Source organism: Lepidochelys olivacea (assembly GCF_965140295.1).
Source record: "Lepidochelys olivacea isolate rLepOli2 genome assembly, chromosome: 10".
NCBI lineage: Eukaryota > Metazoa > Chordata > Testudines > Cheloniidae > Lepidochelys > Lepidochelys olivacea.
Genome location: NC_140420.1, coordinates 25838672 through 25860266, shown reverse-complemented (window position 1 = coordinate 25860266; position 21595 = coordinate 25838672). Strand labels below are relative to the sequence as shown.

The 21595-nt window shown below is 38.7% G+C and overlaps 1 protein-coding gene across 1 annotated transcript in view; it reads right to left on the bottom strand.

The window, feature by feature from the left end:
* Positions 1-280: 280 nt before the first annotated feature.
* USP7 (ubiquitin specific peptidase 7) overlaps positions 281-21595 on the bottom strand; it is a 98803-nt gene continuing 77488 nt past the window's right edge. Inside the window, exons 16-31 of the mRNA XM_084641668.1 lie at positions 20866-21000; positions 16218-16319; positions 15292-15397; positions 14756-14848; positions 13429-13496; positions 11132-11232; positions 9621-9774; positions 8656-8723; positions 8138-8246; positions 7977-8054; positions 7463-7563; positions 6797-6896; positions 5507-5626; positions 3940-4011; positions 3496-3586; positions 281-906 (exon numbers count right to left, since the gene is read on the bottom strand). Coding sequence (XP_084497794.1) covers positions 800-906; positions 3496-3586; positions 3940-4011; positions 5507-5626; positions 6797-6896; positions 7463-7563; positions 7977-8054; positions 8138-8246; positions 8656-8723; positions 9621-9774; positions 11132-11232; positions 13429-13496; positions 14756-14848; positions 15292-15397; positions 16218-16319; positions 20866-21000 — 1605 coding nt within the window. The 3' untranslated portion in view covers positions 281-799. The remainder of the gene's footprint in view (positions 907-3495; positions 3587-3939; positions 4012-5506; positions 5627-6796; positions 6897-7462; positions 7564-7976; positions 8055-8137; positions 8247-8655; positions 8724-9620; positions 9775-11131; positions 11233-13428; positions 13497-14755; positions 14849-15291; positions 15398-16217; positions 16320-20865; positions 21001-21595) is intronic.

Genomic DNA, 21595 nt, shown 5'->3' with positions numbered 1-21595 from the left:
CTTCCCATGTTAACTAAATTAATTATATTTATTATCCTGCTTTTGCCAACTTTGAGTGTCATTCTATTTGTCAAAAGGCAGCATAGTAATTCTCAATGGTATTCGTCAATGTTTTTAAATTGAATAAAAATGCCCAAATATCTTTTAGGACCCAGAGCATCCACTTGGCAAAATGGGATGCAAGTAGCGACTGAACAACATAGGAACTAGTTTATTAAAAAAGGATCCTATGAAGCTGGAGGAGACAAAAATCCCAAATAAGTGCCAACAATGTACACAATGAAGTAGAGATTGCTATTTATTGATGATGTGAGGTTTTTTGCATTTACAAATGCACAAAAATGTCATTTAAAGTATAACTGAAGGAAATAAATCTGATGTGAGTCTAAACATAAGACTTACTAGCTGCAGTGATGGGGAATACCACACCAGGAAGGGCAGCCAGACAGCTTATGCCATCTATAAACGTACTACAGACAAATATTTTGCCAATGTCAACTGTTCTACTAACTCTTCCCTCATTATGCTGACAATTGCCTTGCATTACGTTTACCATAAAATAACTCTCATTGGCATCCAAGCTTTATAAAAACACCTTCATTTTGCTCAAAAAGGGCAGTCAATAGATACAGAGAAGCCAAACTGAACAGCCTCAACAAAATAAAATTAACATCAGCAGCAAATCCTCTTGCTGAAGACTTCAGATATAGTGCACGTGTACCAAAGTTCTACTGTTGTTAAAAAGGTGCACACACACACTGACATTTGTCCCTTGCCTTGAACAAACTGGTTGGGTAAGTCAGTTATGGATTTTAATAGCTTTTTCAAGGTAAGTGTAGCGACTTCTCTTTGGGGCTTTATTGAAATGGTCAAGCCCTAGCCATGGCCTTGGATGAGACATGTTGCCTAGAAGAGGAAAAAAAAAACCAAATAAGCTTTTAAGACACAGTAGGAACCTTACATTTGCACAAAATATTTGCATGCCTTACACGGAACAGCCTGACTCTTACAGTACTGAAGCACTCCAGAAGTCTGTAGAATGTTTTCATAGCAACCACTGCATTTCCACTAATACCCTAAGCTGTGTCCTTGGATCTACTGGATACATACACACTACTTAGCTGTTGTTACCACAGTTTTACAGACAATATGCTAAAAGTGAATAATTGCTGTACTACTTTATGCCCAAAGACATGAGTCTGAATGCATCAGCTTTCATAGTTCTCTGAATAAAAGAAAAGTTGAGCCTCTTCTGAAGAGGAAAATACCATTTAGAAATACCAAGTATTGGAGGCTGTACTTTATTACTACCATATTTTAGGTTACTCTTGCCATGTGATTTACTTGGGGCTTGTCTACATGACTGCTAACTTACGTTGCTCAGGGATATGAAAAAGCCACCTGCCAAGTAACGCAAGTTACATCGACTTAGAGCAGTGTTCGTACCGTGCTATATAAGCAAGGAAATGCTCTCCCGTTGATGTAGTGCATCTTTACCAGACACGCTGCAGTGGTGCTGATTTAGCACAGTAGTGAAGACAAGCCCTTAGACTTAATAGCATTAAAATACACTCATGTTAATTAACTCTAGTTGGAGTTTTTGAAGAAATCATGCAATTGAGCCCCTGATTTTAGTCATCCAAAAAAGTTTACAAACATTTTGAAAGCATTAAAAATACAGGAATTTTGTCAGCTGTCCAATTCAATATTTTGTGTTGCCAATAGTTAGTTTTCATTATGCACTGTAATATCTTTAGAATGCTGTCTATATATTTCTTACAAACGGAAGAGAGCTCCCTTTAAGGTGTCCAAAATGCATCAAATGTTCTTTGGAGTGAAATGAAGACGACAGTAGCTTAAAAACCCTATAGCAACAAGGATCTGACACTGGATTCAAATCAGCCAACTGTGATGACTGAAGTGTGAAATACTTGACCTTTTTCCTCTAGAAGGTTTGTGTGCGCGCACTTCGGATACATTTTCCCCATTGAAAAAGTAAATTCTTTTACATCTTGGCATAATGGACAGTGCATTATAAAAACATATGTAATCAATGCCTTTTAAAGAGATACCATCGCACAGCATAACACTACTCACCACTGATTAATGACAGAAAACTAGTATTCTTTTTTAGGTCTTGTCTAGAGTAGGATTTAAAGGCGTGGTATAAGAATGCTAGCTAACATGTTTTAAAAGCCTACTTAATCGCTGTGCCTTGTCTACACATGTGCAAAACTGGTCCGATTAAAGTCTGGGACACAGGTTTAACATGACCTGTTTAGCATGTGTAAAAGTCTACACACTGGCTACATCTTAGGCCAGATCTACACTATAAACTTACATTGGTTTAACTACATCGATCAGGGGTGTTAAAAATTCACATCCTTCAGTAATGCAAGTACACCGATCTAACCCTGGTGTAGACAGCGCTATGTCAATGGGAGGGCTTCCCCCGTCATCACAGCTGCCACCTCTTGTGGCAGTGGATTAACTATGCCAACAGGAGAAGCTCTCTCGCTGTGCAGTAGCATCTTCACTGAGAGAGAAGAGAGGGTCCCTAAAAATGGGTAGCAAGGCCAGGGAACACATTCATTGATTCACCACAACTTACACTGGAGCTTCAATTGTAAATTCAAAGCTACCCTTTCCTAGTGGGACCCCTAAGAGAAGGCTGTGGTACAAACACGGCTTGCTTTCCCCTGGGTAAAAAGCCCACAGAGTGTATTGGCTGTGCTTCTCTCTGCAAACATGGTGAATGGAGCTCTAAGCATTAGTCAAGTAAAGAACATGGCGAACAGGGTACACAGACAAATACAGATTAGGTTACATTTCAGCACAGTACTCATCTCTTAAAGTATATCTATACAACATCCCTAGTTAACGTTCTGTTCCTGTTTGATTCCACCTTCACTGAACCCTTATTATGGTCTCTCTTTACAACAAATGGGTGAGAAGAATTTGAGTTCAACCACCTTTGGGGGAGTCTTAAAATTAAGAAGCTGATAAGAATGGAGCTTTGTACTATATAGCAATACTACATATGTATGTTATTCCAATAAAAATGAGGAAATCGAATATTTATATGAACTAGAGTAAGATGCGCAATATAGCAAAGCTTTTAGCTTACATTGCAGGTTTCTTCTCTTGTACAATATGTTGTGTGTGTGCATGTGTGTGTTCACCAGTACTCAGCCACTTAGGCGCACATGCTTTATTTGACTCATGGGGGAACAAGTGGTTCTGTAAGTGTGAAAGTACACATATTTGCATTCTTAATGTATATTCTCCCATGCTAACTAATCTACACACAACACAGTGTACGTATACATTTTATATTTATATACAGATACACGAGTGAACTACATAAAGCATATTCAGTGTGTGGACACTAATGTACCTTTTTATTTCCTGAGTCAGGGATGACTGCATAACTAACAAATAGCAGAGCAACTGCTGCAATTTAAAACAATAGTGTCAAATTAACCAGCTACTCACCAGGTTGGGGCTCAAAATCTTTCAAGTTCACTTCATACTCATCTTCATTTAGGTATTGGTGTCGACCCATCATTACAATGGCAAACTTAAACTTCAAAAGGAACAAACTGTTAAGAGTCTGGATGGAAATAAAACTCTACAGTCTTTTCAGCTACCTATATTTGGTATAGTCATGCAGAAAGAGTATTAATCTGAAGTGGCACATATTGCAAACAAAGGAAGGGGAAACCCTATAAAATATTATTTCCAACGTTCCCACATGGCACCTTCTTCCCATCCCATATCCCATAATCTGATGAAAACGCAATAGTATTTGATCTAAATTGAGTCTCTTATGGTAAAACAGCTGCTCTATAATCCTTAAGTACACTGTATTAGAGCTTTTTTTATTTTGAACTCAGGATCAATAAATTGAAATATGAACTCTCCCCAACATGATGTTACCTTTTCAAATTCTTTTTCTTGGATGTCCAGCATTGTTTGAATCCGCTTCATCACCTCTCTGAAGTGTTCACCCTAATAATTTTTTAACAGTAGATATCAAAAAAGATCATTTAAATCATCATTATAAAGAGAAATTTGTTTAGTGACTGTTGTGATTTTCCTGCCAAATCTTGCACTGCAGTACAATTACATAAATTATCCAGTTATTTTCAGAAACTATTACAGAAATTTCAGTACCACCTACTATGACATGGTAGTAAGTGAAATCTACATTTTCAATTCACACTGGGTCATCATTGGCTTGTATGCAAATTGTTCCTAATTTGATCGATGTGTTTGCACAACTAAGGCCAAGAGACAAAGTAAGAAGTATTGCAACCAGAAGAAAAACAGTGTTATAAAAAAATAGAAATATCTTCTCTAGCACCATGTCATTTTAAATTCCTATAACCTGTGAATTTTTTCCCTCAGCTAACATTATCTTTGAAATTAAGTAACTCTGCCTTGTATTATTTTATAAACCCACAAAAGATGACGTACTGGAAAACACAAAAAAGAAAAGGATCAATCAAAAGTCAGCCATCAAGAACAGGAACACCACAAAACAAAACAGCCTCCCTTATAAATAGTACTAAAGGTTTATTTGGCACTGATCACAAATATGAATACACACAACTAGTCTCTCTGAATTCTGTGACAATACACACATTTCTGGGTCCAAGAATCTTACAGAATTAGATAATATTTATATGAACTGGCAGATGAGAAGAACAACAGAAAAAGATGCTAACTTTCAAAATTCTAACCCAATTGTTTTCAATCTTGCAGGGTTCATTGTCCTTGAAGATAAAGTGTATGCTAAGTGTTAAAAACAAGCCCTTTGACGTAAGAGCTATGAAGGTATGTTGGAACGAGGCTTGTAGAAAGTTAAAAGTATTCATTTTTCACAGCCATCACTAAAAAAAGAGAGCCAATTTTCTTCATATTAGCCACAAAATTAACCTTTTGGCAAACACTAATCATGAGAAATTTCAAGCCACAAGGAATATTTTAATTACAATTGTGCCTCGAAGTCCCAACTGATATCAGGGTCTCAATATGTTTGGCACTGTACACACACACAGAAATACAGTCACCACCTCAGAGATACTGCAATCTAAACAGAGGTGTGGCAATATTATAAATATTGTATATTAAATTTAAATATACGATATTAAAATAACCACACGCAAGAGAGGAAGTTTCTCAATTTTTACAAATGGGGAACTGAGGCACATAGATATTAAATGACCTGACCAGGGTCACACAGGGAGTCTGTGGAAAACGCAGGAACTGCTGAATCCCAGTTCATTGACTTAGTCACAAGATCACCATTCTGCTTGAATTTTCTTCCGTAAGTCAGAACGGATGGAAAACAAATGTCAGAATAGAATAGTTCTGAGAAGCATTTCTATAGAGGTGATGCTCTAATACATACATTGATACCTATCACACATTTGTTTGTATAGGAAATTAAAGAAATGTTATCTAAATACCACCACAGGGGAACAACAGAAATATGCTGTACCTGGTGTATCCTCAGCAAGAATGGAATTCCAAATGTCCCAAAAACCTCTTTGTGGAAATGTGCTACTGTGATTAGCATCTCATTTTCCTTATCTATATCTACCTGGTCCAGAGGGATTTCCTATATTAAGATATAAAAATGGTGATCATGATAAGTTAAAACTGCCACAATAAACATTAACTTGAAATATCAGAAAGCAAAACTGACTAATGGTCTTTACATAAGTAACAATTTGACCAACAACATACTTAAAAAGCTAAATGGAGTTTCCCATTTGACAAAACATCATTTAGAAAAGTCTTCTCTGTCGGGGTGTGGAGGGTGAGGGGAGAACTTCCCACCCCAGAGAGGCTTTCCATACCCCATACAATTCCTTCTATGGCTTGTCTGGCAGGGACCTAGAATTGTAGGGCCTCTGTAGCAAGATACTTCACATTTAGCTTGAAGTTCTGTAAGAGGTCAAATGTTGTCTTTTCTTTTTACCATTCCTTCTGAAAATAGCTTTTGTTTGATGTGATATGGAAGTGGCCCTATTTCTAATGGACTTCTGTTATTTGCCCTTTTTCTTTAACTGACAGCAGAAGCCGGGAGTCCTCAGGAGCATTGATTTACTCATGAACTGCTCATGATTTGCTGCCAGAGTAATAACACAATGCTCTCTTTCCTGCTTCCTTGCAATACGAATTTGCATTGATAGCTTAATTTCATTTTCTACTTATGAGTTCTGATGTAAGTGAAGTTCTGAATGCTTAAATTATTTAAAGTAACAACAAAAAAAAAGGATTAGCGGCATTTAATGCAAATCTTGAGAAAAGTCACACCCAACCTATCTAATTTGACTTAAAAATCTAACCTTAATTAAGAAGGAAAGGAATAAAGTATGCAGGCACAAACAGGCTTATAACTTGGGAAATAGGGCCTAAGCATAAAAATATACAGTATGAGTCCCCATGTCAATCTTGGAATTACTGATGAAGAGGCAATTTCCTCACGGATAGCTCCTTGCAAAGCTTTCATTTCCTGTTAACATTTTATGCTCAAATGTTATTGTAAGAATGGAACTGTTACAGGATCAAGAACTTCAAGGTATTCTGAAGTGAAGGAGTAACTAGGTTCTACCATTTTTTGAGGGGTTCTCTTGAAGAAAAATAAAATCATGTCAATTAGCTAGTTCATTCAAATGGCCACAATACTTGAATATCAGAATCTAAGGATGGATAATGTAGCCCTCTCAAAAACAAGTGCCTCATATTTCTTTAATGAACAAAAAACAAACGATAAAACATTTACCTCTATTCGAAACGTTCGACTTGTGGCTGGTGATAAACACTCTAACAGCTCATCTTCTTGATGGACACCAATTATTTTGTAGCTTACAATTTCTAGAAGCCTTAAAACCAAAATGAACAGGAAAAGAATTAAAAAACAATGCAACATGTATCTGCTAAATCTTTAGCATATTACTATATCCAGAATTAAATGTTAATACAGGTTATTTTAAAAATGTATTCCTACTTTGGAATAATTAAGCAGTAAACTCAGTCCTGAAGAGTGAGTGTATCTGCAGCACAAGCCAACAGATGTTTATTTAAATTATCTTCTGAAGTCTCTCCAGTTATATGACCGTCTTTATTTTGGAAAATTAATAGCATGAAAATGCAGTAAATCGTTGTCATTTGTTTGAATTTGCAGTTGAAATCCATGAATGTTAAGTGTCGCTAGGATTTAATTCTAGGAAGTGGCATAATCATTTTTTTAAATGAATTTAGCTCATATTAAGAGCTCTAAAGCCCTTAACAGTTTTTAAGCCCACAGTGACAGACTATGTTAACTTGCATTTGATTTTTCACTGTATTTTGAAGCACAACATTGTTCATTTAGGTGAAATCCACAGTGTCATATCCATTGATCTATATTTTAAAATAACTCTGTTTTTTAGCTACCTTTTTTACTTACCTTAGTTTTCCTGAACCTTTCTCACAGAGTTCTACTGCTTTTTTACATTCTTCTAACAGGTCCCGTACACACCCATGTTTATCTGGATATAGTGTTATTTCCTTTACAACACAATAATTAAAATGAGACAATCAATGATTAGAGAAACTGAAATCAAAGCACAGAAAACACTGAAATCTGACTTATTGCTAGACCTTGCTCAACAGATAATGATCACTAATGTGTACACAAAACCCGCGTTTTTTTTAATTCTTTTTCCTAGAAACAGTATTATGGAAGCCACATAACATTTTCAGGGCACTGCTCAGAAAGCAATAGATGAATGCAACTCTTCTTCTTAATGAAAATTTCAAAGAGGAACAATTACTAAATACATAACAAATCTTATGTTTTTGGTTTAGTCCTTAAAAGTCAATATTATATAAGATGCCACATGGTTATCACAATACTATCCAAAGGCTTATGAGAAAAGAAATTACAATGAATCCAGGGTGGTAGCTAAAATTGTACTAACCTCTTCCCTAAACTGGCTATTTAGCCATATGCACTTAAAACTTCTCCTGTTTTCAAAGTCAGTAATTTTCATTTTAAGCTAGAAAAAAGGAGATACACTTCAGACATACTTGAAAGGCAACAAAAGCACAAAAGCACAGTGGTATAAATAAGGACTCATACCTGCTGATAATAAAGTTTTTTAGGTTGTCTAGGTTTGAAGAACTGCAGGAGATCTCTTAAAGTACCTTCATAATTATGTCTAAGAGGATTACCTGGGCCATCCCTATAACTATACAAGAAAACAACATATAAATATCACTTCATAATCCATTGCCATGAAGTAAAATCTGTTGAGAATGCAAAATAAATTTAACTTCCAGTACGCAAATTTACAAAATTTCACTTTGGTATGAAACTCGCATGCCCAACCTATGCAGCTCTATAGTCACAGTGATTTAAGGGGAGATTTTCAAACACACATAAGAGATTGAGAAAGTTCTTGGAAAGAAATATTTGGTGATGTTAGCTGAAATAAAATTTAACTAGGCAAAGAATTTTGTGGCAATGTGGAAAAAGTTATTAAATGACAACCTAATTCTAATTTGTTAGTTTTAAATTATTTAAAATTAGTTTAAAGATATTTTGCAAACAATGACAAAGCTAAACTAGAAAGTTATGTTTATAGGAACTCATCTTACCCTTGGGACTTGAAAAACTGTAGTAGCATTGGGTCTGTATTAAGTCTTTGTGCAACAGTCTTCGCAACCTGTGGAAATAAAAGTTTTTTAAAACTTCTAAATGACAAACCATTTATGACACTGCTTTGTCTAGGGTTATGCATAATACTACCTTCATATTAGGTTCCAATAATCCAGTCACAGACATATAATACACACTACCTACATGAATGGTGACAGAGTCCAAGAGCAGATGTATTTGGTATATTAAGTGGGTGGCCACCACCAGTTCTTGAAGATTCTAGGCCCATTAACACCTTGTAGGAAAATTAGGTTGCATTAGGTATACATGAGGGCATAATTTGGCTGAATCTCTATTTCTGGTGATGATACAAAAGAATCAGAAAACACAGCAGACTTTCAGATCCCAACGTTGATGGGCAAAACAGTCTAAAAACAAAACATCTTTTTACTTGTAAGTGAGCAAATTTTATTTGGAAGTCATTCTCAGAATGTCAGCAATCCTACTATGTCATTTTTAGAAAGTCACTTGTCAAAGCAGAATAGCATTTTAAAGAAGAAAGTTCTTGGTTTTATACAACCAGCCGCTATTAGTAATAAAAAAGACAACACTCTGGAAGGGAAACAACTGAAATCGTGTTAACATAGGCAGAATTTACCTAAATATATTTAAGATTTTCTGTGAGCAGTAAGTGGCTCTTTAAGGAAAACTTCAAAAAGGCAAGGTAGAAAGTATGAAAAGGAGACTGGAATTATTTATTTCTAATGGAACACACAATGTGCTAGGTGAAAAAACAGAAATGAAAGCACAGCCCAGGCCCTGAAGAACTTCATCTAAGAATATTTCATCCAAAGAGTGGTGTCTTGACCTACTAATTAATCTGAACCTCATTATGTAACACCCCCCACATGGCTGTGAATGGGAAAACAAAAGGAGAGGAAACAAAGTAGAGTGGAATACATACCTGAAAGTAATTCATTCTATTGGACAAAGTAACAACAAATCCGGGATCATTGGGGATAGTCTTATCACAGAAAATGACATCAACACGGTGGTAAAGGTCTCTGAAGTATTCTTTTGCTGTTGGCAATTCACTGTTATCATTTTCTGGGTCGTCCCTACAAAAGCAGACAAATTGTACCATCTACATTATACAAGTAGTTAGGGAGTGTTAAATATGTTCTACAGTAAATCAGAAATATTACTGAGAAATACAGAAATGAAGTCAGGAAACCGTTAAAGAGCCACCCTTTGTATACACCAGGACTGTAATTGTCAGCCGTGATTCATACCTTTTGAATATATACGTGCTGTGCAAGAACTTCTAACACATTTGCACGCCATGCGTACTTATTCGGCAGCATGCTGACTCCATTTGTTTCAGAGACATGTTCTAATGGCACTCGTTCCCCCTTCCCTCCCCTGGTATGCTACCACATACCTTTACTACATTGCTGAAAACATCTTACATTCTCATGAAAGGCTTTTATTAGTCACTTTGCACAATGGCCGGATGTACAGTAGCATCCCTTGAACCACAGGTGTGAAATGCGTATAGACATTAGTATGGGTCACTACTGACTGGTACCCCTATCTTCAATAGCACCAGTGTACAAGCTGTGCACTTACCCAGAAGTCAGCAGCCAGCCAAAGGTGCATAACACCAACTGGGTCAACAGGGAATGCGAGTTCCAAGGCATGACATGAGAAATACATTCATCTCACATAATCTGGGGTAAGAGTGCTGAAGATAGACTAGCTGGCTTCCACCCACTGTCAGCCCATGGAGAGAAACAGAGCAACACAGTTGGGTGTGACCATCAGGAGTAAGAGCACAGAAATGCTGATTTATAGTCCTGACAAACTTAAGTAAGATCCCTTTACTGGATATCAGCTGCAGGAGTTCTCCCTTTGCCTTGGAGAAACCTCCAATAAGCATCAACATCCCTATTATTTGAACATGTGCTCAGTTAAGTCAGAAGCATGTCATCACTGTAGGCCCATGTGTGACTAGTGAGGAAGCACGAGTAAGAGGAAGACAGCTTAGTTCTAGGTGGAAGTTATAGCAGTTATAACACGGAGACTTAGATTAGAATTACAGCTAGGCTCTGTTGTATAGTATTTCAGTTACGGTGGCTCCAAGGGCAAAGCTGCAGAATTCAGACTGCCTGCTGAACACAGATCTTAACATTATCTGTGAAGAACTATGTCAGTATTTATTGGTCTTCTAATTCAAGGTGAGGAGTTTTTTTTTTAAATCTTACAAGTGACAGTTTAATATTCTGAATAGTTTAATTCCCCCGCCCCTCCAAACCAGTAAGTTGATATTGCTGACTATGTCTGTCAGTAAGCAACTATGCTTCTGAATATTTGAAAATCATTGTTAAAACTGCTAAATAGAAAATCTTTCTCCACTTAAATTTAAGGAACCAGGTGATGTAACCATGACTATAATCATCCCTTCAAAACACATACTTCTGAAACACTATGATGTCACCATCCATGAGTTCATCAAGAGCCTTATCAAGAGATACATCATAGTCTTGAATTCTCTCTGTTAAATTCGGTTTAACTTCCTGCAGTAAAAACAAAAGGGAAAACAATCAGAAGAAATAAATGACAAAATAGGAAACTCTCACCGCTGAAAAAATGTTGCAATGGAAGATGACTCATTTTCTTTTTCAATCAAAATTTAAATGAATGAGGGAGGGAGGGTGAATTTTGATGATTTTTTAATTCACATTATATTTCATTTACAAACTTCACTGCTCACAGTAGAGTTGGCTATTTCTACTTTACCCATGAAATTTGCACTAGATTCTCTTTTAGTTAAATTGAATCCATTTTAAAATGTTTTACATCTTCCATCACACCTACTCAATAGCCAGCCCCAATTCAAAATTCTCCAGTGCTCGAAGACTTATTTTTCAAATCACGCAACTTTCAAAATAGTAGTAGAACGCAATTAATACTAGTTTGTTTTTGGCAAGGTGCAACGGATTCACTATAATAGGCTGCCTCTCCTTTTCAAAAGGAGTGGAAAGCCCCTAGAGTATTAAATACACACTATTTTAATAACTATAATACACATATATTGTGAGTTGTTTAGTGGAACATAAATATCTTTGTTTAAAGGAACAGGTGGCAGAAACTTTTGTGGTCCTCACCCGTACTATTTGAAAGAAGGAACTTTTATAAGTTTAATGTAAATTTGGAAGTGACTGTATATATGGGAGTTCCCTGGTAGCAGTTCTGCCTGTTAGTATGGAACTCTGTAATGCCCAAGGAAAGACCAGTGAGAGCAGTGTAGCTGCTAGCAAAGCAGGCATTAAGAGCTCCTAGTCCTACTGTAGCAAGGGCCTCACTGCAGATTCAAATCCCACTAGAGCAATTTAAAGTGGTTATAAGCATGTATTACTCCTACACTTTGGTGAAAGAATGTGGGAGCTCTCACTTGTTGCCTGCTGCCTCATACAGTGTGGTGGAGGCAGGAGAGGATGCAGCATTCCCTCCCCACAGCTGGAAACAGGTCACTGCAGATTCATGTGCAGAGGGTCAGGCACTGAGAGCGCGTAGGCCAGCCCTGCTAGCAGCAGCAGCAGCTGTGCTATCATGGTGACTTGGGGAACATGCATGGATTTAGTGCTAACAGCACAGAGTGTGGCTCACACAGGACTTCCATGCAGATAAATGTATCTTTTAGAGTTTAAAAGTTTCCCTTACCTCAGACTTTGCAAGCAGAAGTTTTAAAGGGTAAGACTTTTTAGTCACAAATTACTAGTGGTGTTTTTGATTGCTGATTTCAAAGTTAGGATTCCAATGATATTCTCTTGTGCCCAAGTATTCAAAAACTTCAGAGCCATAGCTTTTGGGGTACAGCAGATTAACCAAACATTGCTGTGCAAAACATCTTTAACAGTGAAAGCTCTGTTCGTTAACTGTAGGATGCACAGGCTGTAAAGTTTGTTACTTTAAAATATGTGCTAGAATATGTAGCCAAATCAAAACTAACAGTCAGTCCTGGAGGAAAAGGAATGCTAACAACCTTGAGAGAGTTTAACAGAGTTTTGTGGCTAAATTATTAGTCACGCTGATGCAAAAAACAACAAAATCTTATAAAGGATTTTGGCTTTTAATGTTTCAGAGCAAGTGTTCAGAATTTAAGTTTCTGTGAATTCAGCCCCAGATTAAAGGAAACGGTAATGATTTTTTGAATAGCACAGAGAGCTACATAAGTATTTATTAAAATAAATATACATAATCAGATGCATTTTATAAATTAATTTTCAATAGTTCAGGAACACTGATCGCTCTGAGTATTTCCATTCAGTGAATGGCACCATTTTATCTCAGTGAAACTTGTCTCTTGGTGACACAGCATTGTACCTAATCAACAAGAGGAGGCTAACATCATGTGGCTGAGTAGACTTCACTGTTAAACCATCACTGTTTGTTATCAAAGCTAGCTATTAAATTTTTTTTTTAATTATAAAATTAACCTTACAAGCACTTTGAAACTGACTGATTTTCAGAATTTCCAATGGGACCGAAGCCTCAGTTGGCTTTATGTGTGGTTATGGTTTCTTATGTTTCTAAATGTAATATCTAAAACTATTTTATTTCTCACTTAAAATATTATTTTAGTGACATGTTCTTTGTATTTATATGTAGTAGTTAAAATCTTTATAAACATTACAGTTTTTCCTTAGAGGAAAACTTGCTAATGGACACACAAACCTAGATTTACTGTAGGAATAATAATCAATCCAAACCTCATAGAGGATAAGGTTAGTTTCTTGGGGAAATCCTGCTCTCTCACACATAACTGGAAGCAAGTCACCTATTGGAAAAGAAAAGAAGCGTGAAGTATGTTATAGCTTTCACTAGTAGCGAAAGCTATGATTAAAGTTGCAAAAAGGTTCCATTATAACCCCCCAAATTTTCAGATGTCCAACTTTATGACAAATTTCTCCTTTAAATTGAAACTTCCCATCCTTAGGTTTAGCCCAAAAGGGGATTTTTTATTTTAATTTGAGGAAATTTTGCATAGCCATCTGAATTCTGCTAGCATAAAATAATGCCATAGTTTTAACCACACACACAAAATAAACAGAGCTAGAGCAAAACCAAAAAGTTTTACGCATAACATTTTGAATGTAAGTTACTGTTAATGTAGAGCAACATTTGCTTTGCTTATGGGCAGAGACGTTATTAACAATAAGAAATCCGAGTATCACTTCTGAACAGGTTCAGTCCACATCCGCTAAGGTTTTTCAGTGGAGCTTAATGAAGCTCCACCCTCTTTATGATGTCACATAGGAGTGAGGCACATTAGAACTTTACACACACAGTCTAACCAGACATGCATAGGGGCTGCAGCTGCTGGTGGGACAATTTTCCTGAAGTCATTTTACAAAATGTTGCAGCAGAACACTTGGCAAGAACGCTATAAAACTGCAACATTCAGGAATAAGAACATTTGCCGTAGTCACCAACACACTGTAAATCCTAAATTTTTAAATAAAATTAGAAAGATACAGCCAGCCCAATACAAAAATCCATAGACTGCTGCCCCATTAACCCAGTGTTGCAGATAACTGTCTGCAGCTAAATCTCAGCAGCAAAGATGGAACTCACAATTCCCCCACCCCATTCATTTCAATGGCATGTGAACTTCAAAGCCTTGCTGGGGACATTTAAATTCTACAGTTATTGAGCAAAAACAATTCTCTCTCTTAAAAAAAAAAAAAAAGGGGGGGGGGAAGGGGGCTATTAAGCTATATTAATGAACCATTAAGGCTTCCCAGTTAAATTTAAGTTAGGAAATACAAATGTTAAGGTTCCTGCAGACATATTGCAAACTTTGCATATTTCATGCCATACTTTAACAATATACCAAATTATATGTTTATCACATAAACACAGGAATAGAAAATATTATGCATGTCTATCTAACAGACAGGTTAATGCTGCTGTAGAAGCCTTCATTTTTGTAATTCCTGAATTTTGCTTTCAACAGTATAACATTAAATGCAAAAATGTTATATTTATATATTTGAACATATTATATTACAACTCAGTAAGAGTTTAAAGACTTACGTATTTTACAGGATATAGGTGTGTAGATATGTCCACAGTAATTCAAACTCCGAGTCTTTGGATCATACATCTTCAGAAACAACATTACATCATCTACAAGTTAAGAAATAAAAAATAATCTGAAGTAAAGCCATAATTTGAGCACATCTGAAGATCACCTAACCGTAAATTCCATTTTCATGCTCAAGGCCACAGTAGTCACAAAACAATGTCTTTAATTAATGAGCAAACACGTAACCTGGTAACAAAATAATTTCCTTAAAATACTTTTTAAATACTGAACCCAAATAACACACACACAGCTGATTAAATTAATTTCATTCATTCTAGAACATCTGAAACCCCAGTCTCTCTCCATCTTGGAAGAGGACAACACAAAATGAGGTCAGGTGATCGAAGTGCATTGAGAGCCACAGTCTGACAGACATCTTGTACATCAGGCAGACTGAGCGCCAAAGAAGGAGCACTCAGTCATTTTCAGGCACACAGAGAATGAAAGATTTTGTATTTTCTGAAATTTTAGCATATATACTTACGATCTTTATCAAACTTGGGTAATGTCGCTCCAGTAGCTGCCATCTCTGGATCTACTGTTTCCAGGAATATTGTCCATGGATTTTCATTGTCACTGAGCTCAATCATCTGTTTGTTAGGAAGCAGAACACACAACATGAGCAAAAAAATGACTTTAGATGAGTTTCATATAGGCAGAAAACTTAGTGGAGTGGTCAAACTGCATAATTTAAATTAAAACAAAACAAGAAATTAAAAGGAATCTTACACTGTTGGGAAAAGTCCCTCATTTTTAGCTATGTTGGTGAGAGTTAAAGATCATATGCAATCCTTCACTATCTTGCTAAAGTAAGCAAAACAATATCAAATATTGCTTTGATGTGTGTTTTTTAAAAAGTTACATAAGTTTTAAACTGCACAGAATTTTTCCTTAAAATGGGCTCTCTTGTATGTTTAAAAATATTTTATTTCCATCCATGTCAATTATAGTAGCAAGAACAAAAATTAAGGATAAATTTAACACAGGGGTTAGTACAACTTTTCGTATCCCTAATTTTATTAATATTTATATGCAACACTTGCTATTTTATGAAGTTTCTAAAGCATTCATGGAACTCATATTTGCCCTTACATTTGATATTACGAGTAGTAAAATTTAAACAAGTTAGTGTCAGTGACAGATGACTAACGATTGTGTCTCCTTTCATTACAGTAAAAAGATCTAGATCTGCCAAATCTCAAAATCAATCCACCAAATCTCAAATCTATTCTAAATCAAGGGCTACTGTACACTGGTTCTAGATTTCACAAGTTTTTCTATGTCCCCTGAAACACCATAGGTTAGTTTCCAACACTTAAGATTTTGATGTCCTCAGGCCACAACTTTACTGTTGGAACTGTAAATGAGACAGACTTAGAATTAACTTTTCCCCTATTAGTAAATATTTACAGTTTTATTGCCATCTGCTTCATTATCTAACATTGCTGGTCGTTTAGTTCCATTACTTCTAGCTTGCATCGGCCACAACCGTATTTGATCCTGTGGAAATCCCTAAGTTAAAAGAAAGTTAAAAGAAGAAAATACAAATAGATTAAAATACTTTAATAAAACCAGTCAAAACTAGTCAGTGTACATGCACTCAAACTATGACAGAAAGAAGTTACTCACCTTGTGCAGTAACTGTGTGTGTCACTATGGGTGCTGCACTGCTGATCGGAGAACTTCAGTAACGGTGTCCATTAGACCCGCACATGTGCTCTCTCTCCTCATGCTGCATCACAAGGCTAGACAGTGACGCAGGCTAACCCCCCTCAGTTCCTTCTCTACCGCAGTGTCATTCACAAGAACTCCGAAGTAGAGGGGAGGAGGGTGGGTTATGGAACACCCACAGGGACACACATCTCAAAAAACCATTGTTACTGTACAAGGTGAGTACTACTACTTCGTGTCGTGTCGCTATGGTGCTCCACTGTAGGTGATTCCTGAGCAGCATCCCTTCTGGAGGGCTGAGACTTCTTTAACTGACCCAACTCCAATGACAGCACAGTGGAGCCGAAGATGGCATCAGTGGCAGAGTCCCCAGTGATCCCATAAAGTTCCACAAAAGTGTGGACTGACACCCATCTTGCCACTCTACAGATCTCTGATAGAGACATTCTTGAATAAGGCAATGGATGAGGAGATCGACCTTGTAGAGTGTGTACAAATAGTATGTGGAAGGGTTATCCTGAGAACCTGGTAACACTGTCTGATGCAGTTCAAGAAACACTTGGAGAGCCTCCGATATTCTTGAACCCTTGGATCTTTCCGCAATAGAGAGGAAAAGCCTGGGGGACTTTCTGAAAATCTTTGTCCTGTGCAGGCAAAAGGCAGATTATCTCCTGATACAGATTATCTCCTGACACCTAGAATGTGCAATATAGCTTCTTTCTCGCCTCTGTGAGGCTTGGGATAGAAGGTTGGAAGATTAATCAATTAGTTCATGTGAAACAGGGACGGTTACCTTGGGAATGAATTTTGGATGTGGCCTAAGCATAACTTTGCCCTGAAAGAATACTGGTGGGGAGGGGAGGGAGGGAAGGTGCCATGAGAGCTACTATTTCTTCTGTTGTCCTGGCTGAAGTAATCGCTATCAGGAAAGCTGTTTTCATTGAGAAACAGGTGGCTACGGGTTTGAAGGGAGGCCTAGTCAGTTCTTTCAGCACCAGGTTTAAGTCCCATGTGGGAGGAGGAAGTTGAGGTTGTGGGAAGAGGCTTACTATACTCCTGAGGAGCCCTTTGGTGACTGGGTGTGACTGCACTGAGTAAACCTTTACTGGAGGTGGAAGGCTGTTATAGCAGATAGGTGGACTCAGAGAGCTTACAGACAGACCCAATCTTTTTAGGGCCAGAGCAAAGTCTAAGATGTTGAAGAGAGTCGTGGATGTCAGGGAGATCTGTTGGGAGATGCACCAAATCCGAAACCTGGACCATTTTTGCACGTAAGTATGCTGTGTGGAGGACTTTCTACTGTATAATAATGCCTCTTGCATGTCTTTTGAACAGGAGCTTTCTAGTTGTTTGAACCAAGAAGGAGCCATTCTCTGAGGCAGAGAACCCCCAAGTTGGGATGTAGATTGTCCTGGGACAGCAGGTAGGGAGTGACTGGGAGAGGGATTGGCAGGCATGTTGCAAGCTGTGACAGGTAAAGGAACCAGGTCTATCTCGGTCAAATAGGAGCGATCAGAATGATGTGTGCTCAGACTATTTTTAAATTTTCAGCAGGACCTTCAGTAGTAGGGGAAAAGGAGAAAAGGCATAAAGAAGGTCCCCATCCCAGGGGAGGACGGCATCACCTAGGGAGCACTGTCTTATCCGTGCTCTGGAGCAGTAGCGGGAACATTTCTTGTTCAAGTAAGTAGCGAAAAAATCTGTGGTTGGTGTCCCCTATTGCCTGAATAGGTTGTAAAGTACTACTGGGTCCAGTTCTCACTTGTGGTCATGTGGGAATTAGTGACTGAGACTATCCGCTATCAAGTTGTGTGCCTCAGGGAGGTAGTCTGCTGACAGTGTGACATTGTGGGAGACACACCAGTTCCATAATCTCATTACCTCTATGCAGAGGGAAGGTGATTGGGCTCTCCCTTGTTGATTTATGTAGTACATGCAGGCTATGTTGTCTGTTAGGACTCTTGTGTGTGATCCTTTGATCAGCAGGAGGAAGTGGGTGCAGGCATTCCTGACTGCCCTTAGGTTGAGGAGGCTGATGTGAAGAGATATCTTTGTGGGTGACCATTTGCCTTGGGTATTATGGCCATTTAGATGTGCACCCCACCCTATGAGCGATGTGTCAGTGATTAGAAGCAATGGTTGGGGGGATCTGCAAGAAGGGGATCCCTTTGAAAATGTTGGTTGGGTCTTTCCACCAATCTAAGGAGATTTTGACCTTGGTGGGTAGCGAAAGGGGTTTATTTTGTCTGTCCCTGTTTGGGCTGTAAACAACATCTGGAGGCACCACATGTGAAGCTTTGGCATGTGGTATTACCGTTGTGCCTGCTGCTATGTGCCCTAAGTCGTAGGCAGCGTCTGGCTGATATTTGTAGGCTGTTTTGAATGGTCTGTATGAGTGTGGCTAAACAGAAGAATCTGTTTGAGCAAGGGGAGCTCTGGTCTGTAGAGTCAAAGCCAGCGCCTATGAATTCCAGGTGCTGCACTGGAGTGAGGGTTGATTTCTAGGCGTTGATCTGCAGACCCACTTCTGTAAACAAGTGTATTGCAGCTTTGGTGACTCGGTGAGCCTCTTGTAGAGACTGGGCTCTGAGGAGGCAATCATCCAGATACAGGTAAATCATGATCCCGCAGGAGTGTAAGTGGGCGGCCACTACAGAGAGAACCTTGGAAAATACTCTTGGGCCAATGAGCACCCTGTATTGGTAGTGGTCTTATCCTAGAGAGGATTTGAGAAATTGTCTGAGAGTCGGTAAGATTGAGATATGAAAGTAGGCGAGGGCTGAAAACCAGTCTCCCTGTTCCAGCGCTGGAATGACTGTTGCTAAAGTGACCATCTTGACTTTTAAGCCTTGACAAACTTGTTCAGAGCTTTGAGGTCTAGTATGGGTCTCCAACCTCCCTTCCTTTTGGGTATTAAGAAATAACAGGAGTAGAACCCTTTGCCTTGTAAATGTTGAGGTACTGGTCCTATGGCTCCTAACTGGAGGAGATGATCGACCTCTTGTCCCAGTATGGCCACTGGGGCAGTGGCATAGAGATTGTTGTTGGTGGGACCATCTGAGGATATCCTTGAGGCTCTGCTGATATTGGGCACCATAAGGAGCCTTTGAGAAGTACTGAGATGCCACCTCCTCAGGTTCACTGTCTGAGCCCTCACTGGAGAGCAGGGGAGCATGGCAGAGCAGTGGGAAAGACTCCCGTGCCAAGCGAAGACTTGGTGCGGAGGTCCCAGCACTGAGAAGAGGAGATCCCGATGCATGGAGTGCAGGAATTCCAGTGGTGCTGTCCGACTCAGTGCTGTTGGCAGTACTGTGGGGGATGGGGATCTTGCCCATACCACTTGCTCTGGTGCCAAATGAGGTGTCGAGGATGGTACTGATAAGGAATCACATACTAATGTTTTCTTAGGAGGAGTGCTTACTCCTGTCTTTGTCCCTAGGTACCGCTGACTCGGTGCCTGTGCCCATCGGCTGTAGGTTTGTCAACAGTATCTGCCACTGAGGACTTCCATGAGCCACACCAGACTGAGAAGGTCTCTGTGCTGGTGGTACCGAGGATACCGAGTGTGCCGGAGAACGTTTACGGCTATGTTGGGGCTCACTGTGGGGACTTCTGCTCTTTTATTGATGATTTGTGAGAGGGGTCAGCACCTTGTTTCTTTGACTCACAACTTTTAGATGTTATGGACTATGGGGAAGACTCACGTCTGAAAGGTGACTCATGGCATAGGTCTGGAGATGGATGAAGAGCCGCCTCCATGAAGATAATCTTCTGCCTGAGTTCTCTACCTCTACGAGACTGGGGCCTGAGCTGTTTGCAAAGACCACACTTTTGTTGAATGTGGCCTTCCCCGAGGCAGCAAATGCACTGAGTGCGCTTGTCTGCGATAGGGATCGCCTCTTTGCAAGAGAGGCACTTCTTGAAGCAAGGGAGCTGGGCATACCCCATTGGGGGAAGGTCCCCAACGAGGAGAGAAGTGGGAAAAGAAAGTTTGTTTTTTTTTAAAGGGGAAAAATAAAGAGAAAAAAAAATGACAACTAGAACTACAACTAAGAACTAGGAGGCTAACTAACTATAGAAAAGCAAATAGCTCCGTTTCTAGCTGGGGTGGCCGAGAAGGAACTGAGGTGGGTTAGCCTGAGTGCGCCGACTAGCCTCATGAAGCAGCATGAGGAGAAAGGGTGCACGTGCAGGTCTAACAGATACTGCTACCAAAGTTCTAAAATCAGCAGCACAGGGACGCACGCACACCTACAGTGGAAAACTCACAGGGACACTACACAAAGAAGCAGTCACATATACCAAGAGAATGCTAAGATTATAAAGTGAACAAAATATAATAACAAAAACATGTATAGTGAGATACTGTGCTACAGAAAAAGCTTACCATTGTTTGAGAGAGGTTTTGAACAAATTCTGCAAGTGTGGAGTTTTTTAATACTTTGAACACAGTATATTTCACTTTTTCTTCATCATACATATCATTGCCTTGGTGGCCACAAAACTGGTCCTCTGTCACTATCTGAAATATTTTATAAACATTACTTATATATAGTTTACAGCTGAAGAATCAAAAACACTGATGATGTAAGCTTTGCCTCTGAATTTAACTGTTTATTGGTGTCAGTGTTCACACTTAAATCATTTTGTGTTAATAAGTTTTCAAATATATAAGCTATCTCTGAAACAAGACAAACTATGCTACTCAAAACCATGTTTAAAAATTCACAAATATTCTGACAAAACATAGCACAAAGCCATTAACATTTAGGCCCAAATCTTGCAAACACTTACGCACAATAATAATTTTAGCATTAGAGAAGTGCCCCTGCATTCAAAAGGAATATTCACCAACGTGTTTCCCAGAATGGGGCCTAAAACATTATGGACCAGTTTCTGATCAGTATACCAATTCTACTGGGTGTGTTGTTCCTGTACTCCCCTGCAGATATTGCCACTGTGGAAAAGCCCTGGTTTAAGTGGAATTTCATTCTGGTGTAGGGCCAGCACTGCCTCTATTAGCAGTACATAATGGGGTAGACGGAGGGAGGGAGGAGGTGCTCTGCCTATTTGGTGCTGCTGGGTGGCTCCATAGGAAGCCACCGCAGTACAGTATA